Source organism: Patiria miniata, unplaced genomic scaffold (genome assembly GCF_015706575.1).
Source record: "Patiria miniata isolate m_02_andy unplaced genomic scaffold, ASM1570657v1 HiC_scaffold_24, whole genome shotgun sequence".
Lineage (NCBI taxonomy): Eukaryota > Metazoa > Echinodermata > Asteroidea > Valvatida > Asterinidae > Patiria > Patiria miniata.
The window spans coordinates 17,459,947-17,485,577 of record NW_024037063.1 but is presented as its reverse complement, the minus strand read 5'-3'; the positions used below and the strand labels follow the sequence as shown (position 1 = coordinate 17,485,577).

The following is a 25,631-nucleotide window of genomic DNA, read 5'->3' as shown; positions in this document are numbered from 1 at the left end:
TTACTGCGTATGAACCGCTTATCCCCCACGAACACATAGCGTACTCGTACCGTGCTCGACCGATGCGGGACCGATGCGCTGCGTATTTATAACTTATGACCTGCGTAACAGCGTACGCAGCGTAGTTTTGTGCATGCCCAAAACTATCCGGCGTACTGGGCCGTACCATGCGTATGCCTGCGTACATAAAACTTACACAAAACGATAAACATGCATATGAGGTACGTATTGTGCGTACGACTGCGTATGAAAAAAATGTCAATGCGCAACTCATAAGGAATTAGGATACGCAGAAGTGTGACAGGGCCCTAAAGAATGTTTAATTGCAAATTTTAAATTACTCACTGAAGCAGACTGGAATTAATTATAAATTAACTTGATTTTATTTCTCTTCGCAAGTTAAAAAAAATTAAGAATTCACCTCACTTTCAATTATTATGGCCGACTCGTGAACAAGGCCCATAGTTAAAATAGTGGAAAGTAGCAATAGTTTAATGCCTTGGTTTTCTGTGCTTGCTGTACAAACAAACTTATATATATTATCCTTATTAAATGTATTAAAATTTTGAAATAAATTTTATAGATTAGAAATAAAAGGTTATCCTTCAAAGGAGCATTACAAAATGATATCTTCATTATCAAAGAGCAAATTATTTTTTTTCAGAAACCAAACGTTTATACTATTATCGAGATAACTAAACAAAATGAATGCTTCATCAAATATTTGCCTCTGCAATCCAGAAAGGAACATGTACATTATAAGACATGTTATTATATTACTAGTAACAATATCGTAGAATAGTTGAAAAAAATCATTTTGGAGAATTTCGAAAAAGTATTATTCGGACAAGAAAAAACAACAACATTTACTCACTCCAATGTAATCAATAATTGAACCTTTACGATTATATAGTAAAATAAATCCAGAAATGTAACAAACCCTGAAGAAAAAAAATCCCATTGCCTGAAAACATTTAACTTTTGTTTTTACTTTTTCACTTGTTTGTAAATAATGTGAAATCAGCTAATGTGAACTCAGCTAAGCCTAAATATACATGAAATGAGGGTGAACAACCCTAATTTTTTTTTTTTTTTTTGGGGGGGGAGACTATTTTGACGTTGGTGGCGCCATTAACACCCCTATTATACTGCTCAAAAATAGGCCACATACATTTCACCACGGTCAAATCGTGGGACAAAAAAATACAAAAAAAAGGAGAAAACTTCAACCTGGAGGGGGGGGGGCTAAAGCCCCCCGAGCTAGCCCCCCCCCCCCCCCCGAGCTGGCCCCCCCCTTGCTAGGGCCACTGTGAACAACAAAGAGGTGATATACTCGGTCAAAGTCTATGAAATTGTGTTACCGTCAGTACAACGTGACAAAATGTTGTAACACACTGCATCGGGTATCGATTAACGAATCATGGGAAAAGAGCCATAGTAAATGAATAAAGCACGGAGGTTTAATCAATAAATGATAAATGCCTGTGATTGATCGTGTTACGGCACGAACAGATGCTTAAAAACCAGAAATATTGAAAACAATGAGCTAGAATAGACTAACGAACGTGTTGACGAGCAGCATGCAGAAGAGGGAGCAATGTAACGTTTTCACACTCTGAAGAGAAACTGATTTCGAATCATTATACAGACACCGCGGGCTTTAAAGTGTTTTTTTTTTTGGTAGGAAGTCTCCAATGTCATACAGTGGCTAAGCTCTGAGTGCCTCGGCGTGACTGGTAATTTAGAAATCCGCCTATATTGTACAGAAAAGATCAAATTTGACAAAAACAATATGCACATGTAACGCAGCCTTTGTGCATTTGAGTGTCAAGGCATCCGTTGTGATCATGAGAATGAAATTCAAGTACTTCCTGTCCCTGATTGCGTGTGTGACGGTATTGTCAACTGCAGCCCTGTACCGTGGAATATTCGGTCAGACATCACTGAAGGAAAGGGACACCAAAGTTGACGCTCTGTAAGTTCAAGCTCTATTTATTTCTGGTGGCAGTTACTTCAATTCCCTTTTTTATCCTAAGTTGCCAGAATACTTCTCCTCGGGAATGGAACTTTTCAATTTTGGAGGTTGGAGGAAATCATAGGTAAACACTTTGAAGTAAGATCAATTGGGTTCAACTTTAACAACATATAACTCGTGGTAGGGAGTGAATCATCATCTCGAGCAATAAGGGAAACAATAAGTTGATTTAGCCCAACAACATGAGCCAGGTCGTATGCTTGTATTTATCCATAGGAACATTCTGCGAATCTTTTCCCACACCTGAAGAATGTGTCTGAGTGATACATCAAAATGAACAGCTCGGTATGCTCTTTTTATAATACAGCTCCTCTTGTTAGATCCGGTTGAAAATCACTGCACTAATAATATCATGTGGCTGCCCTTTGCATATATAGATCGTGAGCTAGGTGCTATTTTGCTGATCAAAATAGTGCAGGCAATAACGATGAAGCCGTCGTATGTAGCGTCGGCAGCGATAATCCTAACCTGTGTGATTAAATAACAATGTGCATGATAGACCTTACTGACAATCTATGCGTTAAATCCTTTTCCATTTTTCAGTACCTCAACTAGTGAACCAGTTGAAAGCCTTACAGTCGGACCAGTGAGCACAACACTTACCACGATAAAGGTAAGTTAGTTACAGTCTTCCTCAATCTCCGATTTCATGAAACACTTCATAACCTACCCCTAACGTAGGACTTAGGCAACTATTTTTTTCAGCAGCTACGCAATTAACTTGAACAGCAATAAATCAATATCTGTGTGAGTGTTCGATCAATGCGTAGTTTCTGGCTCAAAACTAAGCAGGCCTAATCTTTCAAAATCTAGAATGTTGTAAAGATGCTTACAGGAATTAGATTTCAATATCCATTTAACTCAGATGGGTTGGTCACATCCGTCGGAAGCCTATTGGCGAGCCAGTTAACATCTATGCTCTATATACCCACATCGCATGGCTTATGCAGACAAGGTCATCAGCGCCTTCTTTACCCAGAGTACATCGTCAGACTATTGTCACAGGATTATCTGCTCTCAGAGATCTGGAGAATTGCACAACACAGAGATGAATGGGGAAAACTTGTGGCCGTTTGCTGTGCATGCAGTCGACTGATAGTGATGATGATGAGGATGATGGGGATGATGAGGATGATCCATTTGAACATACGCGTAGCAGCCATCTTGGAGGGCAATGCCATTGTTTTGCTGAGATGTGAACGAGTGAACCTTTTGTGCATCCATTGTTACTGAATTAAAATAACAAAAGATGTCCGCTAATGCCTTTTGTTCTCCCAATTTGTAGGTGAAGACAAACCCTGGCAAAGTCACTCAACCGGCACTAACATTGAAAGACCACATCAGGTATGCCTGTCTAGCAAAAAATAGCCCCTTTGCGTGACAGCCATCTCGCTGGTACAGTGTTTGTGTTCCGCATAGATAGGCATGAGAACTTAAGACATTGATTTTATAGGTAGTTGCATTGTTACTTATTGATATAACAAAAAAGACCACTGAGATGCTGCTGCTTGAAATATGAAGAAACGACTGAAACTTAATACCCTTTGAAATGGTTCCGCCTATGGACAATTAAAAAGTGTGCCCGCGGGTACACTGAACGATATGATGTCCCGAATGTTTATGTACGGATACTTTCAAGAGAGATTATATTTCAAAATAAGAAACGGCAAACAACGGAATCAACACAGAAGACTAACAAAATGTGCATGCATTGGCTCTTTATTTTTTTATTTAAAAAAAAAATGTATAGCATCCCATGCGCTGAAATTCATTAGGTTAGCTGTTTTATACCATACACTCTAAAAGGTCCAGGTCAGAGTTTGTCCGGAATTCGGATCATATGGAACCTGACACTTTTTGGTGTCAAAATATGACTTTTTCGAGTCAAAATGACACGGAAAATGACATTTTTTTTCAGGTGAAATAACACTTTTTGGACTCATTTTCCGGGTCGTTTTGACACGGCAAAGTGTTATTTGACCGGGAAAATTGTTTGGCCCCTTATAGAATAGAATCCGAGTCAATTTTGTAGAGCACAAAAAGCAACTGATCATATGCCATTTAATGTTTCGAATTTACTGTGGGTCCCTTTCATTTCATTGCAGGCACTTTGTCAACAAATACGCCCCCAATTATCCGAAGAAAGGTTACGAATTCCTGAGGCTTCTTCGGAGGAAACGTATCAATCAAACTTGGTCCAGAGATGACGCCAATGTTGACAGATTCAGGTAGGGATGTAAGTAAAATGACCCAATGTACAACGTCGACCTCATTATTTGATGGGGCTCATTCCAAATGTAAAAGAGTTTCCCAAAACCAAATACCACCCTCTTTTTGTGCCGTCATATAAAACTAATGTGAGCATCATAGTAGCTTTTCTGGTACGCAATGATAAGGAGGCGCTCGCGATTCTGCCTGGAGAGAATCCAACCGATTCCCGCCTCTTTTGAAGTCCAGCAAAAAAACCCAGGCAGATCGACAACCAACATTTGATCTCAACGTATAAAATCTTGATAGTCCATTGACCATAGAGTGCTCTTTAACTGATCGCCTTGCGCTGGTTGCCGGTACAGTAAGTTGGAAGGAACAAGTCTATAGATAAATCCAAAAGATCCAAAGTGTATGAACTTCTTTTCAATGCATTTTTCCTATTTTTTTTGTTATATCAATAATATCAATAACTTTGTTATTGGCATGGCAATATGGCGGACGGCGACGTCACTTCAAACAGTCAATGTTCTAACCAGATTTTGCACGTGGAGTTCAGTGGCGCGAACCCACCTCTTAAACACAGCGCCCCCGTACCCGCGCGGATGAAATGTAATATCAGTAATGTTTGACTTTGCATAATGTGCTTCTTATAATAGCTGATTTTAACACAATTGAAGCTAGTTGGATTCAAGTCACTTTTGTTCCGGTCCGATCCGGTTTGGTTTATTTCACGTTTTTGTCTTACGAACAGAAAGGACATCTTGGCAGCGTCAGGCACGATGAGCGCCAGAAGAGATCTCTACCTCACAAAGCAAAACACACCAATTGGAACCCAACTGCCATTTTATCAGCTAGGGGACCCCGTAACGATGACAGAAAGTTTCCACAAGCTTCTTCCTGATGTAAGTCGAGTCTCAGAAAGTCTTTAAAATACTGTCCTCTGTAGTAAATACGTAAAATGTCCCCGATCCAAAATGCATTAAAACTATATGGTTGTTGACCAGTACATCGGTCCAAAATTGCCTATGCCGGCCAAACCACGATTTGCGTGTCCTCAAATTCTTAAGTATTTGAACATTATATTTTGGGCCATGAACTGAAGGATTCGTGAAAAATAAGGGGCCTCGAACACCTTGGATAGTTGTGAGTATTTTTCCTCCTACCAAAATGTGCAGAAACTACGATAGCCAACCAAGTTACAACGAATGCTGATCACTAATTGAAATGTTACTGAAAGGGAAAAGGAAAACAAAATTTATGTTTATTTAGGGACTTTTTCTTTCAACGGGCAAGGTTAATTACAAAAAATGTTTCCTGTAGAATTATTTATTTTCTCCTTGTTTGATCTATGACTATTGAAATAAATCTCACCAAGCTCCCATATATTTTAAAAGGAAATATTCTGATTTGTCTTCCGTTTCTGGTACTTGGTGCACTTGTTATGTAGATGTTAAGTTCAAATCGTTGGAGTCTGTTTCTTGAGTCTTATAAAACAAGTTTCCTGACACGATTTCTTCTTTAAACAGAAAACAATATTTGAGCCACATGATCGATATAGGCGCTGTAGTGTCGTGGGCTCAAGTGGCGTACTATCGGGCTCTGGATGTGGTGCAGAAATCGACAAAGCGGACTTCATTTTTAGGTATAATTCTTTTCATAAGATGGAGTTTTGCATAGAAATGTGATGTAATTCAAGTTAAGTTTTGCCCTTAACCAAAGTATAAACACTGTATCAGTGAGTTACCTCCCGAGTGAAAGTTGGGGAAAAAAATCTCTCGAGTGAGACTCGAACCCACGACCTCCTGCGTTATACCAAATGCAGACGTCTTGAACACTCGCCCACCGAGCTTGCGGGATCGGGTGCAATACAATAATTTAAGTTGCATTTTTAAATAAATAATAATAATAGAAAAATCAATTTTATTTGGACAGAACTCCCGTTTGATACTACCGTTTGATACGAATTAATCTCCACATAACAATTGTTGCTTTCTTTATTGTTCCTTTACCATAACAGGTTTAATCTTGCCCCAGTGAAAGGTTATGAGGATGACGTAGGAACTAAGACAAATTTCACCACTGTCAACCAATCCATACTCAGCAAGGGGTAGGCACAGAGAGTTTTCGGATACGGAAAAAAAGTTGGCCAGGATCTTCGGATATTTCGCTCGTTCCAAATCATAATTGATCGGAAGCGCGTCACGTGACACTTGTAACAAAATGACAGATTTAATACGCATGCGCAGAACAAAAGTTTGAAAATGTTTTAAAGTTGTGATTATTTTCATTATGATCTTTTGTCGTTTGACGCTGACATGTATAGCCAGAAAGGATTATCATAATGTCGAGTGTATGCCTATACGCGCGTTTAAACAGAAACTTTACAATTTGGTTCTTATTCGTCAAGGGGACGATGTAAACAAAAACATCACCAACATCTTTGTAAATGGTGTTTCTTCCTTTCACTTATTCCTTTATTCCCAGAGAGGACCCCTTAGTTGGAAAGGAAAGCATAGCAGCATTTGACGCCCTCCAGCGGCAGTTTCAGGGCAGCTTGCTGTGGGTTCCAGCTTTCAGCCAGAGAGGATACTACGAGTTCGTCCAGAGGATTGTCAACGTCAGCCTTGCGTCAGGAATAATGAAACCCGTTGTTCAAAATCCAGGCCATTTCATTGGCATGATGAGACTCTGGAGGGCGCTTCACAGACGAAGCGACTGGCCATCCACGGGTACGGTGATGACTGCATGATAGTAAACTGTAGCACTTAGAGGTGCCAGCAAGTAAATCAATTGATTATACCAGTGATAAATCCACATACCCAAAACTCTAACAGGTGTTCAGACTGCACAGAAAAATAATGATCAACAATCAACATGTAGTTTTCCATTTTCCTTTCAATTTTTGGTGGGTTGACCCATGACTTTTTTGGAGAAATTCTCACCCAAAGAAGACCACCCCTAAAACGAATGATATTTCCCAAATTGAAGGAGTAGCCATTTTGAAAAAAGGATCCCTCCATAACATGGCTAAATATCAACATTTTCGGACCCAACTGAACCCGAAATGTTTAAACCAGAAGGCTCCAAATACAGGCCAGAGGTGCAGATCCATACGTCTTCAATTCGTCAACTACTAATATCTCAATACATTTCCTCAAATTCTCCCTACTGTTCCATTGAAAGTTGATATACATTGTATTTGGACTTGTTTCCAATCCTTGTTTCCAATTATTTATCTAACTCTGTTATTTTGACTCTGTGGACAGGACTGTACATAGTGTCAGCTGCATTCGAACTCTGCGAGGAGATTGACGTGTTTGGCTTCTGGTTCTACGAGACGTCGCTAGAGGGCGTCCCCGCACCGTACCACTACCACAATGACATCATCTTCGGCACACGACACAGTCGCTTCAAAGAGTTTCAGGACCTCGTGAATTTTCACGAGATGGGAATTTTAAAGATGCACTTTGGGAGTTGCAAATCCTGATAAGAAGATAGGCAAATGACCTGCCGTATTCACCTATCTCTTTTACCTTAAACTTAAATGCCTTTTTTATCATATGGGGGCGCCGCCATCCTTGGGTTCAAACCATCGGATGAATTTGAAGTTATTAAAATATTTGATATACAAATATTTATCATCGCTGGTTGTAATAAAAAGAAATTTCTGTGTAAACCCGTTGTCTTTGGGTAAACGTTTGCCTTATTTTTAATATTGTAACTTGCACTCATATATTTTTTATGGAACGAAACAGAGAATGCCGAAGGCAATTGTTTTGTGCGTTTATTCGTTATGATGCACGTGTCAGTTATCGTTGGCATGGGAGAGTTCGCGAGGTCCGATCTTCAATTACAGTTTGATAAAACTAGAAATATGTAGCTCTAAATCTAATGAAAGGCAGGCTGTACCATTACACTCATTAAAATGCATTCATAAGTCTGTTAAACAAACCATGCATAAGTTGCAAAGATGTTTGTCCAAGGAGAAATTGTGTAGCTCAACGTTGATCGAAGTCTCCTTTGGCTCTCTAGCGTGCATGCGATTTTAACAAATAAGACAAGACGCAAGTCAAAAGCCCTAAGAGATGGCATGACAGTCCTCAGCCAGACAGCCTAACGCGTACGATTAGACTAATTTCAAATTAACACCAAAACCGAGGGCTTCATTGCTCTCTTATGTGATGACGTTAAGTGGATGAAATTAGGTCCTAAAATGGCTCTATTTTGCATGGAGCGTAGGCGTCCATTTTCAATATGGCGATGGGCTGTGTATTTTTACTTGCACTCCACCTCGCACTCCTCCCATTTCCATTTTGCTTATATAACATGTAATGTGACACTGATACCAGGGTGAGAGGTAGTGGTGGGAGCTTGACACCATGGGAACGAGGTTGAGTTATAACGGAACTCTACAAACACAGAGCTCGAGGACTAGACAACGGTTGATCGGGGGGGGGGGGGGGCAACGGGGTCCATCCCCCTCTAACAAAAGAGAATCCCATAAAAAATTTTTTTTAGTGACGTCGCAAAAAAAAGGGCAGCCACTGCGCAAACCACCCACAAAACTCAACAAAAGCAATACATAATTATGCCCCCTTGCTTTTCATATTCAATTTGGGGCAGAACAATTTTGGACCCACTTTTTCGGGGAACAAAAAAGCAATTGGACGTCCAAAAAGCAAATCGTGTTCTGGATTTGGCCTTTGGAATAGAGAGCAGCAGTGGGTAGGCCTATGACCAATCGGTAGGTGCAACTCTCGCGATTCAACGCCTGTGTCTCGCATATTCCCGAGGGCGCCACCAATATTATTGCAGTACGGAGCCGGGGATCAGTAGAGGTCAAAGAATTTTATGCTGACGGGGTCGTAAGTCGGTGCCAATACCACTCAATCGCCTTAGCTGGTAAGTACTTGAAGGAAGAGAATTTTGTATGGCTGTGTCAAACAGATCAAAGCCATGAAGTAGCACACGAAACGTGCGTGGCTCTGTGACATGTCGTGTGGCAATAGGTAAGAACTACATGTATATAGTGGCTCATTAGCTTACATTGAAAAATTATGGACAATTTCATGGGGCTGCCGGCTGAATGGTTTGCCATAAGTTAGTTCTACTACAGGACACGCTCTGTGTAACAGAAAAAAATGCTGTTACAGTTCAGAAACTGTATTGAATCATGGAGCTATGAACCGGAACAATTTCCTGTTTACAGATACAGAGGTAGTAGTGTAAGTGTACGGAGGAAAACGAACAGTAGAATCTATATGAGGCTATATCCTTCCCGGAGAAATAGCTTGAGAAATGGCTGGCCAAGGGTGGTTCATTTCAGTGGTTCATGTTTCTTGTACAACTAGATCTCCATTTATTGAACACACAACGAAATACTCGACTACAGTGGCGTAGCAAGGTCATTTTGATTGGGTAGAGGTGGGGTACGTACACGTGAAAAAGGGCACTCACCTCATCCGTGCTGAAAGGTATATACCGTTAATGCAGGCGCTCATGAAAAACTATTCACTTGTGTCCAAATTTTTCACGTGTGCCCTTGTGAAAAAGGGCAGTCGTAAAAAGACACTCGTTACGAAATGATTGATGTGTGTGGAGGTGAAAAAAACCACGTAACCCCCATTCAAACTCAAATATTAAAGATATGTAGGTTTAAATTAAAAGTCTATTTATGCACCACAGGGTTTGGCATGAGTGCCACTATTGTGTATATAATACCATCTAAAGCACAACCAGGAAATTATTTAAGCACTTATGAGAATAATTAGGCCCTACTACAAATTATGTCGCATGTGAAAAGCGCCCCCCACCCAGAAAAAGATATATATGTATAATATAAAATAACAACAAATTTAAACAAATAATAATGAACAAAAAAAAAGACAATTAATCTTAAATAAATAAATAAATACAAAAAAAAAACACACAAAAAAACGTTGTAGATATGCTGGTATACGACTTCATATTTAATGTGAATCACTCCTGTGGCTTTATTTCCAGCGGTGAATTATTATGTAGCGGAACCCGTAAAAAAATAGTATTTTTTTTTATTGTCCCGTCGCAAATTAACTGATGCGACGGGATCATCTTTACGAGTGAAGTTTATTTTCCTGCGGTACGAAGTATAGCAGGAAAAATTTGCCTGTATTTACTCACAAGCTTGATGCTTGAGTGATCAGGATGAAGAATAGGGTTAATTTAAATAGAATGTCAGTGAGGACGTAATCGAGTAAAGGGCGTGTGTGGCCGTGGTATGGCCACTTTAGCCTGCGTCCACCACGCGCTAGGTCGGTATTTTGTCATAACGACCATAATACATGGTATATTTTATTTAAAAGAAGATGAGACACTTTGAGTATGTATACGTACCAGTAAATTATGCATTCAAGAATTACACAATGTATAAGGGACAGGCCACAAGGTTTTCCAGAGTTTTACCTCATAGAGTTTAATCTCTGGTTTTTTCACCGTGGGCAAAGCCAGTTATACAGCGAAATCATAGATCTATACTAATACAGCATTAATCAAAATATAAGTTACAGCAGCGTTATTGAAAGTGAGCTATATACGAAGACTTCAATCGTTGAAAAAGAGCTTCCATCGAATGTTTTTGTTATTACAATGTATCATACAGCAATTTGAATGTACACATGATTGTGATTTTTGAACTGTATTAATGAACTGAAAATAAATCAGCCGACGCTAGCCATGGCGACAGGCTACATGCAACTAATTGTGATGTTTGCATGTATAATTATTGAGTGGTGAAAGGGACTATAGTTAGCGCAAGTAGTGCGCATATAGAACGGACACAATCAGCCTGCTGGCTATGCAATTGGATGCTAATACAAGGCAGAATCCTTGAACTCATAATTATTGTAGAGTGGCACAGGGCACCGTCGGGTTAACGGGTTTTTGTGCCACTCGTATAATAGGAACTATTACGGACCATTGTAGTCGGTACGCGTACGGGATATACGTGTGCGGCTCGGTTAAAGTTGCTTGTTAAAGAGGTTGTGGAATGCTCGAGGACATTTCCGTCATTTCCCGGGTATTATGTAGCCTAAGGCGTGATGAAATAAAAACGACTATTGCGTCTCTCATGAAATGAGTACAAAAGGTACTTTTGAGAGCTGTTTTATGTGCAATTTGTGTAAAATTCGTCGATGGGGCAGCAAACAAAACATAGTAAATCGTGACGTAATAAACAGGACTCCCTAGCAGCGTAGTATAAACGAGTCCTGTTTATACGTCACGATTTTTCCTGATTTTACGAAGAACCCGACGACTGTTGATTTCAATTATGCACTCGACGACCAACACATTACTCGATGAATTTCAGTTTTATAAACATCAACGCACATTACAAAAGAATGGGACTTTGTCATTATGATATATATGGGTCTACTCTACAATTAAAAAAATATGTAAAAACAAAACGACTTTCAGCATTCCACAACCTCTTTAAAACCATGCATTGCATGGTTATTTCATCGGACTTACCATGGGAAATGTGAATGGTGCAATAACAACACAAAATAGTGATGAACAGGCAACTTTCCCGAGCCGCGCTTACGTATCACGTGCCCGCGCCATTTTTATGGCACCTAATGTATGACGAGTTGTGGATATTTATGTTGTTGTTTCATTTCTTTCTTGGATTTTGTTAAGTCAGTTTCTGTCTGTTGACCCGAAGTCATGATGTTCACGAACAAAGCGAGGATGACCACAGTACTCGTCATCTGCGTCCTAACAATGGTGTTCTACATCGGTGTTCATCAAGGTACGTACGGTACAATTATGTTTCCGGTAGTGCAACCCCCCCACCCCCCGCAAGGCCTTTTTGTCTTAATGTACAGAATCCTGCAAACAAGCGACAGTTTTTTCAATTCGCGTCTCGATTAGGACGACACGCCTTATTGGGGCGATAATTTGGTGTCACCCTATTGCTAAAACGACCCTTAGGACAAGGAATGTTCGTGTCGCAAACCATTTAGATCGATTCCTCGTGGTCCAATTAGTAAAAACAACTAATTTCGTGGAGAAAGGATAAATAAGGTATACTTGGGTGAGGTGACAGTTTAGGTTCGTGCACAAGTCTATGGGAAAGTCGCCCTATTATAGCATTTAGAGTAATTATTATTAATATCATTAATATAAAATGGTTTATTTGTTTCTAAAGACAAGATGTGGCAATCACAGATTGCATCAAGTCGAGACAAAAAACAAATCTAGTTCACAGTACTTATAAATACAAACAAATAAAATAGAAGTAAACAAGTACAAAAAATAACAATTGCCCAAATGTCATGCACCCCTAAAACTTGCTAGTCCCAGCTTCAGGCCTAATACTGCCCAGCTCCAAAAGTACCAGTAACTTACAAGTCCCAAACTTCATTAACATTTGAGGGCTCACGAGTATTTTTAGACCCGTCTTGGAAAAAAAAAGCGCGGGGGGGGGGGGGGGGGGGATAGGGTTGGACCTCATCTGACGCCGGGTGCTTTTCTTGCTAAAATGTACTCCACGCGTAGTTGCGTTTTTGCCACCTTGCTGGCAGTTTCTATTGTGCAATGTACACACATTTTATTTGCATCGGCCCTTTTCTGTTTTCCCCTTTTCTCCGCGCTCTCTCTTTCTTTTTAAAGGGGTGGATGTTGTGTGGTGGAGGGGGTGGGGGCACAACCCCATCGATCACTGGTTTCAGATCATGCCGATCACGAAAACAAGGGTTGGTTGTCATAATTGGTTTTTCTACCCCAAACATCGTAGTTTTAAGAAAATGAACGGTTTATAAGTATAATTTTCCATTAGGACTATCGGTTACAACTACTCGGTAAAGGTGGAAATTGTTCAAGCATATAAAAAAGGGTTTTTTTTTCTTCAGGGCGCGTCAGTGAATACGTGAAGATTGCATTGGGCTACCTCGACGATGACGTCAATCCCCCAGATGTTATGACCAGAAACGGAACATTATTCGAACGTCAACCTGTCCAACAAATTTTCACCGGCATCGCAAAAATCGACGCTGAAGAAGAAACAGTGCACGAAAGAAGCGACGTAGTCGGAGTCGGTGGGACCATGATCGATTTAGAGACTGCCGAGCCAAAAGAGCTGATGAATCGGATGGTGATAGTGACTGCGATATCGCAGAATCATTTGAAGGAATCGAAGGGAATGATCGGCAGCGTGCAGGAATTCCTGCCACACACTAGAATCGTAATGTATGACCTGGGCCTTACTCCAAGAGGTATTAAACAGGTTAGAATGTTAATCAAATTATGCATTTTTTTTAGTGAATGGCCCCCAAACAAACTTAGTTCCATACCAAAATGTAATCGATTGCGGTATATACTCGTTGCTATAATGGGACTCGAACCAACCAGCGGACCCGTCAAGCGCGGTGGTTGAGTTGTAAGACGTCTGCATTTTGCAAGCAGGAGGTCGTGGGTTCGAGTTCTTCCCGGAGTAAGCTTGTTGGTTTTTCTCGCGAGCTCTTGGACAGCATCGAGTATTATTAGCCGTGTGGTTGCAAAGGCTTCGCGTCTAGCGTTTTTAGGCAATATTTAATCCGATGACGTATATTGCGACGCTAAAAACAGAACAGTGAAATCAATGCACCTCGAAACAAGGTTTTTTCAACGTTCTGTTTTTTAGAAAATATGCTCAGTATGATTGAAATGTTAAATTTTAACAGAACAAATTTTAACGAAAAAAAATTTAAACTTAATGTCAGTGCAAAACTAATCACTGCTATTGAAGCCCAAACGTCCATAGTCACTGGTAAAACTGACCTAAAATGTCGTGCAAACATCATTCGAAAAGGTCCCTAAATTTTTTTACTTGTCTCAATATCTAGGAATCCTCACCAGTCGTTATTTCACGAGTAGTTGAACGCTAATATCATCTTCGTACATTCCAATTTTTAGCTCAATCTGTTTTAGCAAACGCTAGAATTACCCCTTGAACTAGCTCCAAGGCAAACCTCACTGGACTAGGACTTTTTGAGACCAAAACATAACGTGTTTTTTCAGGTTAGCCGATTTTGCCGCAACAGTGATGATGAAGCGCATGATTAGCATATTCATTAGCGTGACTCGGCGTGACTTCGCGCGGGTCTCGGTACCGACCAATGGGAGCTGGGGAAAAAGGGTGATATTTATTAATAATAAATTGTGAAGGAGGCGATAGTGCACATTTTTACTGCACACCATACGCCTAATGATAAGAACCATATAAATATTCGTGAGGCTTGAAAAGATAAGCATATAATGCAAACACCAGTGTTATAGCTTAAAAACATGGACGTACCCAAGCATGTTTTTCCAATTTCCAATTTCAAAGAAAAATACTGAACATGTCGATTTTTGCACGTAGTCATTATAATGGAAACAAACCCTGGGAGTTACATGGAGATACGGTCTTCCAAACGGGAGAAATTCATTTAGTTACATGTGAGCTTACTTATGGGAGCTAGGCGGGGAGCGAATTGCGAATTGCGAACATGCATATCTAATGCCTTGTTCTCCACACCACAAACCGAAGATAAGCTTTGTAGTGGACCAGCCAAAGTGGAATATTACACTGTGGACGACATTTTGGTAATAGCAGGCAACCCTGTCAGATCAAATAGTCAAAGAATGGAGAAGAAAATGTAGGTGGATGCCACCCTAATTTGACCCAAAATATACCTTATTTGCATAAATTATTAAACTCTGCAGTGTAATATATTTATTCATATATTTGAATAATATTCTTTATTTTTTTATTTTTTTGAAAAGTATATTCTGGTCATCCTTCTAATATCCTCACTTTAATAACATTTTTCTTAAGCATATGAGGACATAGTAACGATCCAAAATGGCTACTTTTATACCCATTTGTTGTGCGCATTTACCTTATCTTCAGATATCATTAAGTAGGAAACCCTTTACTAATTAGGCCAATTAACGGACACTTCGTTTTCCCCGTTTTGTTCGCTGGGCTTAATATCACCATGTTGTTATTCCTCACATGATTTTCCATAAGGTTTTAATAGGGTAACTGCGCCATTAAGCAACTTGGTGCTTTTGAAGCTCATCAAAACTGAGGTTTAGCAAGAATACTTGAATATATCTAAAGACAAGGTAAAAGATATCTAAAGACAACATAACAAATGTACCCAAATATGGGGGGGGGGGATATATGACATGGTAGGCATTAACGATTTATGCAAATTAGACATTAAGGGTCAAACTTAACGATGGCATCCACACACATCTTGTTTGTTATGGTTCAAAGAATTGATCTAGCATGGATGCAAGCTATTGCCGAAAAATGCCGTGAATTTTTTTTCTAGAGAACTTTTCCACATTTGGCTGGCCTACTATTACGTTTGGTGAGAAATTTTCCTTCAGGCTGCACTTTAGTAATATTAAAAGGTAAAATCAGAAGAAGTGAAAAACGCTCACTGGGATTCGAACTCGGATCACCTCCGAGCCAGGACTACTTCAAACCAGTCCACGAATCAGCTTCCAATCGTTGGTGATTTAAACACATTCATTACTTGTTATATAACTTATTCTCTAAAGCCCTGGACATCATGAATACGCATTGTAGAGAGAGCGCCCTCCTTTGATACCGTCGGGTCTCGTTTGGGAAACACGACGTCATTTTTTTGTCTCGGACCTACACAAAACAAAAATCCACAAAAAACATCGAACAAGGCCACCGACTACCAACCCTGTGTTGTTCTATGCGTTTGACTTCCAGTTCTATCTAACTGAAGTGTCATACTCATGCCGCCATTACTTAGTGCCTTTGAACTACCTTCAAGACACATTGTTCCATTAAAATGAGCCCTACCATTTGTTTGTTTTTATCTTTAGGTGAGACGTCTTTGCAATGTAGAACTTCGAACGTTTGATTTCAGCATGTATCCGTCGCACGTCAGGAATCTCTTAAAGTTCGCGTGGAAACCGCTTATAATTCAGGTAAATTTTACCGAAGAAATGACACAAATACTTGAGGATTTTCACGTGCCCACGCTCCTTCATTCCTTTAGTCTCTTTTCAATGTCGATTGTGGCTAAAATAAATGTTATAATTTGTCTCCTTCGGGTGAATCTTTCAAACGCTCAGAATGAAAACGACAGGAAGTTTTCGAAATGTTTCATATGGTCAATACCATCGTCAATACCTAGAACAGCAGTTAAATCCAGTGAAAGTACATTAAGACAACCATACAGTTTTAATAGGAGCTGAAGCAGCGAGCATATTTAAGCTGCATTGCCCGAGGCGTTCGGTTGCGAGACAAATTCAGTTTCAAATGGCGACATAGAAGAAATGTTATACAGTTTGTGAATCGTATACCTATAGGTCATAACAGAGCACCGAAAAGTCGCAGATCATGCAGAGACCGACACCAGATACAGGGTGAGTAATAAAAGCGGAGCCCAACCCCCCCCAAAAATATATTTCATATTTAAAAAATACATAGCACCAAACATAATATTTGCTGAAAAGCCAATTTCATAAGATACTTTTAGATGACAAAAATACTTAAATTGCTCAATCCGTTCAAAGAATATCACCATTTAAACGCAATGGCCCTAAAACCTGTTTCGTCCAACAAGAAAAGCAGTTTATTGTGTATTTTGACTGTTTGGAACAACAAAGAAAATGACACAGAATACTTGTCCGAACAACTGTCAACAACTGTAGTTCACAATATCTTTATTAATAACCGTGGTTCGACAAACAATATGATTTGTAAAATCCACTTTTTTAAAAGACGGTCCTTCAAAAGGACTTTGTTGAACATGTTAAACTTTGAAACTAAGGTTTTATCGCTGGTGAAGTTTGCAGACAATTGTGACGACGATTATTGAAATTGCATTTTGGACGGATGAGGTTTTGGGGTCATTGTGCTTATACTTTGAACGGTTGGAGCAATATCAGTAATTTGTTTCATCTAAAAGTAGCTTATGACATTGGCTTTCGGGTCATGATTATATTTGGTGCTACATATTTTTTTTCAAATATGAAATATAATTTTGGCGGTTTGGGTTCCGCTTTTTTTGGACTCACCCTGTATAACCGTCATTTTAATTGGTAAACAGACATGACCTTCCCTCAGCTATTAAGCTGCAACAGTTGCCTAGGAATGCACGCAAACCCATTGATAATATAATACTCTCATACAAAAAAAACCCAGACTCAGTGTGTTTGAAATATCCATAAATGAACTCAATATCTTTTGCACAATTTGCAGGGAGCGTTGAATGAGTTTGGCATCGTCTTTTGGTGCGATGCGTCGGCGCGATTCAAGAGAAATCCACTGGTCCTGTTCACATTGCTAAAAGAGCAACACGGCTTCATGCGCCGAGTCGTTCAGTACAAACCTGATTACATGCTGATTCGTACTCACCCTAAGATGTTTGAGGCACTAGGCATAGACAGGGAAAACTTCAAGAAGGACGGCGACTACGCCATGTGCATCGAGGCCAACCGCCTGCTGTTTGTAAACAGCGCCCTCGTGCGAAGGAACATCATCGAGCCTTGGGTGGACTGTGCACTTAGGCCCGCCTGCATCGCCCCGAATGGGAGCGTCATACGGCAATTCATGGCGGGACCAAAGCTGTACACGCACCGTTTTGATCAGGCCGCACTCGCCCTAATCATCTACAAGAATCTGAGAGGTGTGTTCAAGGAGCAAAATGACCGGTCGGAACTGTTTAATGACGTTGTTAAAGTGGCCCGTTCCAGTCAAGGCTACGAAAAGGCGAAGGTCTGCAACCAGTCACTGACAGTCAGTGACTGGTTACCTATCTTCCCCAATGACTGGTAACTTAGCTCTACTAGTCTTCGTTTTATATTTCTAGCATCAGCTGTATTTAGCGGTGCCGTTAGATGTATAGCCCATTATCATGTTTCGGCCATCTTGATTTTTTCGCATTCAAATCAACGTAACCAAAGCGATGCTGGTTCTTAAACGCTTTATTAAGGGCCTCCCCTGGTATCAGGCGTGTATCAATGGGTGTTGTTTGCCCGTTGCAAAACATAATTTTCGTCCCGTTTAATACGTCTTCACCGTCCTGATTTTACTTCTATCAACGTCCCGATTTGCTTTTCAAATCTGCATCCCGTGGCAATCTGCCATTCTGCACCCCCGGCTGCCGCAAAGGGTGTACGCTTTGACATTTTGGACATTAAAAACAGGACAAAAACAATAGAATGATAAAAAAGAAATGAATTCGAACGTAATGAAATTCCCACTTCATGAGGAAAAAAATCCTCCAAAGCTTCAGATTAGAACAAAAAAAAACCCCATTTGAACCCACACCACGAGGATCCCCAGCGGTACAAAATCAAGACTCTACCGATTGAGCAGGAAATTCATGGTAATACCTGCGTACGTCTCATAATAAGTCAAGAGGGCGCTAGACCACCATGTATTGTGGATGTTGTTTTTGGAAAAAAATAATTTGCCCCGGCTATGCCACTGCCTACTATATTTGAAGGAACTGCAAGTAATCTAGGAACGATTGAACGATCTGGCAGGGAAGCACGGCATCTCAATGCCTCAGTGATTCCTGCTTACTTGAACTTGAACTGTACAGCTTGTTGAACCATTCCATGCAAAGGACGGACTTCAAAACCATTATCCGTGTCTGTGTATTGTCAGACATGTTCAGAGGTTTTAAAGGCCCTTCGTGATCTTTCGTGATTATTGAACTAAAACATATTTTATGATAACATTAAAAATAAATGTAAATAAAACTTCGTCAGGAAAAGTAAACATGTTGAGAGGGCGGTCATATTTGTAATTTGTCGCCACGTCGTTATGTCTATATTGACGCAACGCCACGCTTTATTTTCAATGTTTGAGTCTCTCTACATGTTGTTACGTAATACGTTGGCCAGTGTTGGCAATTGTATTGTTGGCCAGTGTTGTCGCAAGAGATCATAAACACAGCCTGCGAAGCGTGACTGTCGTGACCACTAAATGAAGTTGAAGCAATATTAATATTATGTTAACATACAACGGAATTTCCAATGAAGACTGAAGACATGGTGCTTGTCCCTTTACAGGTATAATACATTTCTTTGCGGTAGTATAATCATGGACGAATATAATATGTATGTGTTTATTCCTCCATGTTAAAAAAACAACCAATGCTCGATCTAATGCGTTTTACTCTGATTTAACAACCAGAGGACGACATGTGCATGTATAGTGTTAAAGGCGTAGGCAGAAGGCGATGGGTTGACATTGCTTGGATAGGCATGAGTAAGTGCATTCATTGTTACTAAATGTTAAAATGTTAAAATACATCTGACCACGCTCTGAGATATGCTCTAACACAGACCGGCACCTTGAGTGCAGAAAAAACTACCATGCAAAACCTAATCAGGCCAACATTATATTACTCATTTTTTAGCTGACACAAAAGGGGAGGATCCAGAAATTTTTTTTTGGGTGGGGGTTCATATCAGCAAAAAAATCTTAAATGTAGACAGGTTTTTTTCTCTTTTTTTTGGGCGGGTGGGGGGGGGGGGCTTTAGAGCAGTGCGTTTTTGTGTGCATTATTTTAAAATTAATTTGAAGCTATTCGACTAGATAGTACTAGATAGGTACGTGTACTAGATAGGTACGTGTCAAACTTTTTGAAAAGATTGACCCCTCAGTGGTCTTGAGGAATGACTGGGGAGAATGTGTAGAAATAGACTAGGTTCCAGATGTTTGTTTTTTTCACACCGTTCAGGGGCGGATCGAGGAATTTTCGCAGGGTGGGGTTTTTATCGGCACAAGAAATCTAAAATGCAGACACTTTTTTTTCTCTAGACACTTGGCATCCGTAACATCAAAAAGCTGGGGGGCCGGGGGCCTCATACCATACTTTCAATGGGGGCGCTGTTGAAATCCGACGATTATTAACACTATATCACAGAATAATGTACATATACCCCATAACCAAGCGTATTTCGTGCAAGGCGGACATTATTACTAGCAAACGAATGTTGGGTGTCGGAGCGGGATCCCCTCTGGATCCGCGCCTGCCGTTGGTTGATGCATTACTTGTTGGACTGGTTGTTTCATGTGCCAGTCTATTTTCTCGTATTGCATGTTTTCAATAGTTTAGTTTTGGGACTCACATAGTCATACACAATATCGAGAGTCCCCAATTTTCGGACTACATTTAGGCCTACCACCTCCGCCACAAAATAAGAGGTAAATGTTATACTGAAAGAAATGAAAGACGGTGGGAATTCTGGGTTGTACATAACTTAATTTCTTTTCTCCAATCATATCACTTTCAAGGTGTAGCAACTGTGATACTGTTGGTGACGTAATCTACAAGGCTTAACATCTACGGCATGTTGCGATGTCCAGTCAGACTCTTCTGTACATGAAACTCGCATTGTCTGTGTTGATAGTCCTCTGTGCTGCGATTGTCGGGTACCATGTCTTCATGAAACAAGGTGTGATGTACACGAAATGACCATATTTTAACCCTAAAAGGGCCGGGGCGGAATTCGTCCTCCCCCTCAACTTTGTCCGCTATAGCCTTAAATTGTTTTAATTTTAATTAAAAAATTATGAATAAATAATTAGCCATAATTCCAAAATCTTTTGACCTATAGTCATGAAATGTCCTGGGTATGTTCATGATGAGTTGCTCTATGCATGTACAAAGTTTCAAATTTTTTCGTCACTCTATGGTTGAGATTTTAGGGGGGGGGAATCCGCCCGCCGGCTGAGAGATGGTCAAAATGACCCGGCCTGATTAGGGTTAGGCAAAATGGTGTATTTTTTATGAATTGATTTCAAACTTTCTGTTTCATTCACAGACTACATGGAGAAATCTCTGAAACAAGTACCCACTGAGGTAACTCGTGACCCCGATGACGTCAGATTGTCTGGGGTCATTCCTCGCAACAGCTCGACGGTTGAAAGGAAACTAATCAAAGACATTGACAATGAGTCCAGAGATATCGATACTGGTCAAGTTCGACGCAACGGAGTAATCGAAGAGGATGGAATCGATGAGCGCATGATAGATTTGGTCACTGCGGATCCAAGAGAACTCATGAATCGGACGGTAATAGTGAATGCGATATCGCAGAATCATTTGAAGGAATCGATGGGAATGATCGCCAGCGTGCAGGAATTCCTGCCGAACACAAGAATCGTAATGTACAACCTTGGACTCAATACAGTTGGTATCCAACAGGTAAGAAGCAATGGTCATATGGAGACATGCTGGAAATGACTTAACATAAACGCCTATTGGAACAAGTGAAATGTCAATGCTAATGCAACTGAAGGTACTATAACATTGACATTAACCCGTAAAGGACCTACCGTACCGATTTAATGAGAATAACCTTGAAGGTCAGGACATGGATGGTACAAAATACCCTGTGAAAATATCCACCTGAAACTGTATTGTAGGGAAGAATATAATTGAGGGTTATGTTTTAAGTGTGCCTGAGGACACACTTTTATACTTTTGTTACAAACGGAAGTTCAGTAACGTGAAACAATGAGTTTGCATATGTTTTTTTCCTGTTTTATGAAAAAGGGGTAGTATATCTTAGCTGATGAGCTAAATATTCCAAGGGTGTTGTGATGCACCCTACTTAGGATTTTGAACATTGTTCTGTTCAAACAAGAACATTCACAAAACAAGTGAAGTTACGTGCGTGCCTTTAAAGGTTTTGTTTCTCTTACTACACGTACTAGGTAAAACGGCTCTGCAACGTTGAACTCCGAAGCTTTAACTTTGCCAAGTACCCGCCGCATGTAAGAAATCTCCACACATACGCATGGAAACCTCTGATCATACAGGTGGGTGGAAGACGTTGTCAAGAATGACTCCAATAGACTGCTAAATTCACCGCGTATTGATTCGGACAGTGTTTACGTTTAGGTAAACACAGAGAGATTATTGGAGGTATTACAAGGTAAGCTCTACAAAACCAGGATTAAAGAAAGGGTTGAACTGCAGAAAAAAACTTCTTGTCCATCCGAGTTATTTCTGAATGGAACAACCTCCCATCACATGTGGTGAATGCAACCTCAACAAACCTGTTTAAGAACCATCTTGATACCTACTGGAAAGAAATAGGATATGGGGTCACAAAGGCTTAGCCTATTCTATTCCCATCAACCTAACTAAGTAAGTAAGTAAGGTACGCGTTATTAACACACGGGAACTATTTGACCGTTTATCAAATAATCATGCACTGACGGCATTGTACTTTTAACAAAACCACAGCGAGCAGGTGGACTTATACCCCCGATGAAATAATATTACTGATGCTATATTGCACACTGATTCCTGTCACTTGGATAATTGTTTTTTAAATGACGATGAATTAATATGAGTGTTACTGCGCTTCAGAAAGTTCAAACTCGGTTGACAAAAAGATAAAATATGAAGACTAGCAATCTCAATTGGTGAGATTATACCATGGTCGTGACTGTCAAAAACCTTGTCTCTGCCACTGAGGGTCACGATGTTATGCAGTTTAAGTTCTGAGTTCAGCGCATGGCCTAAAGTAATGTCAAGTGCATATTTATGTTTACACCGCCAAACAGGAGACCTTGGATGAATTTGGTGTCATGTTTTGGTGCGATGCATCAGCACGTTTCCAGCAGGATCCACTGGTCCTCTTCTCTCTGCTCAAGGAGCAACAAGGCTTCATGAGACGAATCATGGAGTTCAAATCCAACAAGATGCTGGTAAGAACCCATCCGAAGATGTTCAAAGCCCTGGGCATCGACAGGGAACAGTTCCGTGCAGATGCCGGCTACGCAATGTGCTTTGAGGCCAACCGACTGTTGTTTGTAAACAGCGCCCTCGTGCGGACAAAAATAATCGGACCCTGGGTGGACTGTGCGATGAACATGGCGTGCATCGCCCCAAAAGGCAGTGTGCTAGCGCAAAACCAGAAAGGTCCTCAGCGGTACACGCATCGCTTTGATCAGGCCGCGCTTGCCCTGGTCGCGTATAAGAACACGAGAGGTATCTGGAATGCGAACAACGACCGGTCAGAACTCTTCCACGAGGTGGTCGGGCTGTCGCGATCTGCAGCTGGATCTGAAAAGGCACAATTCTGTAAAAGCTGAAATGGGGTCGAACAGCAAAATAATTATTCACTATCCTTTCGGCCAAAAAAAAAGTCTCCGGTTTGCCGTAGCCATGCGCGTCGGCAAAATGAAAAAAGTCTTCTTTTTTTCAATGAAAGATGATGTTTCAAAACCGCCAATTTCACTGGTTTAACAGGAATCCTGCTGCTGCACAATTTTAACGTGTTTTCAGATGGGCTTACGATCGAGAATAAGCTTTATGTGGCCTCTCTGGACTCACATATATTTGCACTAAGTTTAGTCAGGCACCATTTGCAGTCATCAGCCGACATTTGAAGAAAAAAAAAGGAAAAAAAGCCGCGTCGCCCCACCACTTTTTGGGCAAGCTCCATTACCAGAAACCGGAGACTTTTTTTTTGGGGGGGGGGCCTTAAGAGCTCTGGCTAGTCTATTGTGTTGGGATCAGAGTTGTGTAGTGGAGTAAATTTGTTTCGAGTATCGAGTACTGCCGAGTACTTAGGTTACCGAGTACGAGTACGAGTGCTTACGAGTACAAGTACAGGTCTCCGAGTGCGAGTTCTTGTACTTTCGAGTACGAACACGCGAGTACAAGTACAGGTCTCCGAGTGCGAGTACTTGTACTTTCGAGTACGAACACGAGTACCAGTATTTGTTGTACGAGTACGAGTGCTTCTATATTTCCAAATACGGCCATACGACAAATGGTTCATTGTGCGTAATTGGCCCAGGCCAAGTCAAACTGATATACAGACTCACTCACGGCTAGCTGTTAAATGTGTTTGTCCGGACGTGCACTACAGAACAATCAGAAAACTTTGATTTGTCTGCAAGCCGATCAACCATTTCAAACTTAAAGTATCGATAACAAAATCAGGCCGTATACGTGGTGAGTCAAGCTATACAATTATTCCCTAGTACAGCTGTTCGAGGACGAGTACTTTGATGATCGATTCGTTTTCGAAAAATGTCGAGTACGAGTACTTTGCTGACCTACTACGAATACCATCATTTCGAGTAAGAGTACTTTGGCGTGCGAGTACGAGTACTAAAAAAAGTACTCGAGTAGTAGGCCTACTCGAGTACGAGTATCCAGCATCATATACCGCCATCACATCCGTGGAAATGGATTTTCGAAAGAAAAAGGTAGTTTCACACAGAAGTCAACGAGGAATTAAACAAATTTTATTTTTGGCAGTTATAATACAGCACTGTCTTAAGTTCAATCAGATTGATATTGAAGCTTACACTGTGTATTAGATAATAATGATTGGAAACTGTACTTTTATTTTGCATTTTCAAAGAAAACGTTACAGGCTCCAGACTAACAACAGTCAAAATACGAACAATAAGGTCCTAAGTGTATGTCCTTTATAGTAAGGTAATGTAGTACATAAACCAAATACACGTACCTAAATTATGTTTGAAGAATTAACCATGCAATACAGCCACACTCAAAATACACACAACAAAGCACTATACTTTAAATAATACTATCTGGTTGATATCTCTGTGATAAAATTCCATGAAACAGATTTCCTCTTTATCTTGACAACGAATTTTACGAAATTAAATACTGAAAGGAGAAGAGTCCTATTGTTTCACTCCACAGATTATGCGCTATCAAGAAGTTAGAATTTCACATGTAGGGTGGAACAGCATTTTTATAGACGAATCTGACACGTGATTATTGTACACTCACAAGACCTCCTTCAATGGAGAAACCATTGTGTTCACTATTGTTCAAACCAATTGTTCCGTACGGATTATCTGATCAATAGCTAGCACAATGCTCTCGCCATTGAAGGGGGCCTTCGTGATAGAACTGTTAGCGTGCCCGGGTTGGTTTGTACGCAGTATTGATTGTATCGCAGTATCCGTTAGTATTTATGATCTCCGTTTAAAGTACTCTTCTAATTACAAATTATCTATTTCTTTTTGTTCATATAAGTTTGTACACATTGTGAACAATGGCAACATTAAAACACAGTTTTCTAAATGAATGAATGAATAACATATACAAGCATTAATGTTAATAAACCACGGTAACGATGGGTCCAACTTTACTAAAGCATTTAAGGTTTCATTAATAATTGTGCACTCTGAGTATTGTTAACTTCGAACTTCTGTTCGTTTTAATACAATCGTTTCTTATAACATATAGTAAGAGAAATGATAAGAAATCATGCAGGAGTGTATAAATTAGATTGAATACTAAACTTGACACGTATTTAAGATGTCTGAAGCTCTAATGAGTTCTTATTTATACAAGGTTCAAGTCGTCTTAGG

General features: G+C 40.2%; 3 protein-coding genes and 1 long non-coding RNA gene across 7 annotated transcripts; all 4 read left to right on the top strand.

Annotated features, from left to right (window-relative positions):
- The first annotated feature begins 5,907 nt into the window (after positions 1–5,907).
- On the top strand, positions 5,908–7,887 carry LOC119732341 (alpha-N-acetylneuraminide alpha-2,8-sialyltransferase-like). Its single transcript, XM_038205798.1, has 4 exons — positions 5,908–5,927; positions 6,264–6,353; positions 6,731–6,975; positions 7,513–7,887. Exons 1-4 carry the CDS (start codon positions 5,908–5,910, stop codon positions 7,731–7,733), a joined length of 576 nt encoding a protein of 191 aa, XP_038061726.1. The 3' UTR covers positions 7,734–7,887.
- A 1,200-nt stretch (positions 7,888–9,087) lies between these two features.
- Positions 9,088–13,239, top strand: LOC119731508. Of its 4 annotated transcripts, none has more exons than XR_005271457.1 (3): positions 9,088–9,148; positions 11,921–12,032; positions 13,135–13,239. It is a non-coding gene; the product is annotated as an uncharacterized LOC119731508 (long non-coding RNA). The 4 variants fall into 4 exon arrangements; XR_005271456.1 differs by having other exon boundaries at positions 9,089–9,148; positions 11,925–12,032; XR_005271458.1 differs by having other exon boundaries at positions 9,109–9,255; positions 11,925–12,032.
- Positions 13,240–13,262: 23 nt separating this feature from the next.
- Positions 13,263–18,970, top strand: LOC119731507. Its single transcript, XM_038204679.1, has 3 exons — positions 13,263–13,508; positions 16,115–16,219; positions 17,499–18,970. Exons 1-3 carry the CDS (start codon positions 13,329–13,331, stop codon positions 18,072–18,074), a joined length of 861 nt encoding a protein of 286 aa, XP_038060607.1. The 5' UTR covers positions 13,263–13,328; the 3' UTR covers positions 18,075–18,970.
- Positions 18,971–19,288: 318 nt separating this feature from the next.
- LOC119732340 lies at positions 19,289–23,422 on the top strand. The gene is made up of 5 exons (XM_038205797.1): positions 19,289–19,318; positions 20,550–20,710; positions 21,080–21,462; positions 21,975–22,079; positions 22,833–23,422. The coding sequence occupies exons 2-5, from the start codon at positions 20,614–20,616 to the stop codon at positions 23,361–23,363; spliced, it is 1,116 nt and encodes a 371-aa protein (XP_038061725.1). The 5' UTR covers positions 19,289–19,318; positions 20,550–20,613; the 3' UTR covers positions 23,364–23,422.
- The last annotated feature ends 2,209 nt before the right edge of the window (positions 23,423–25,631 follow it).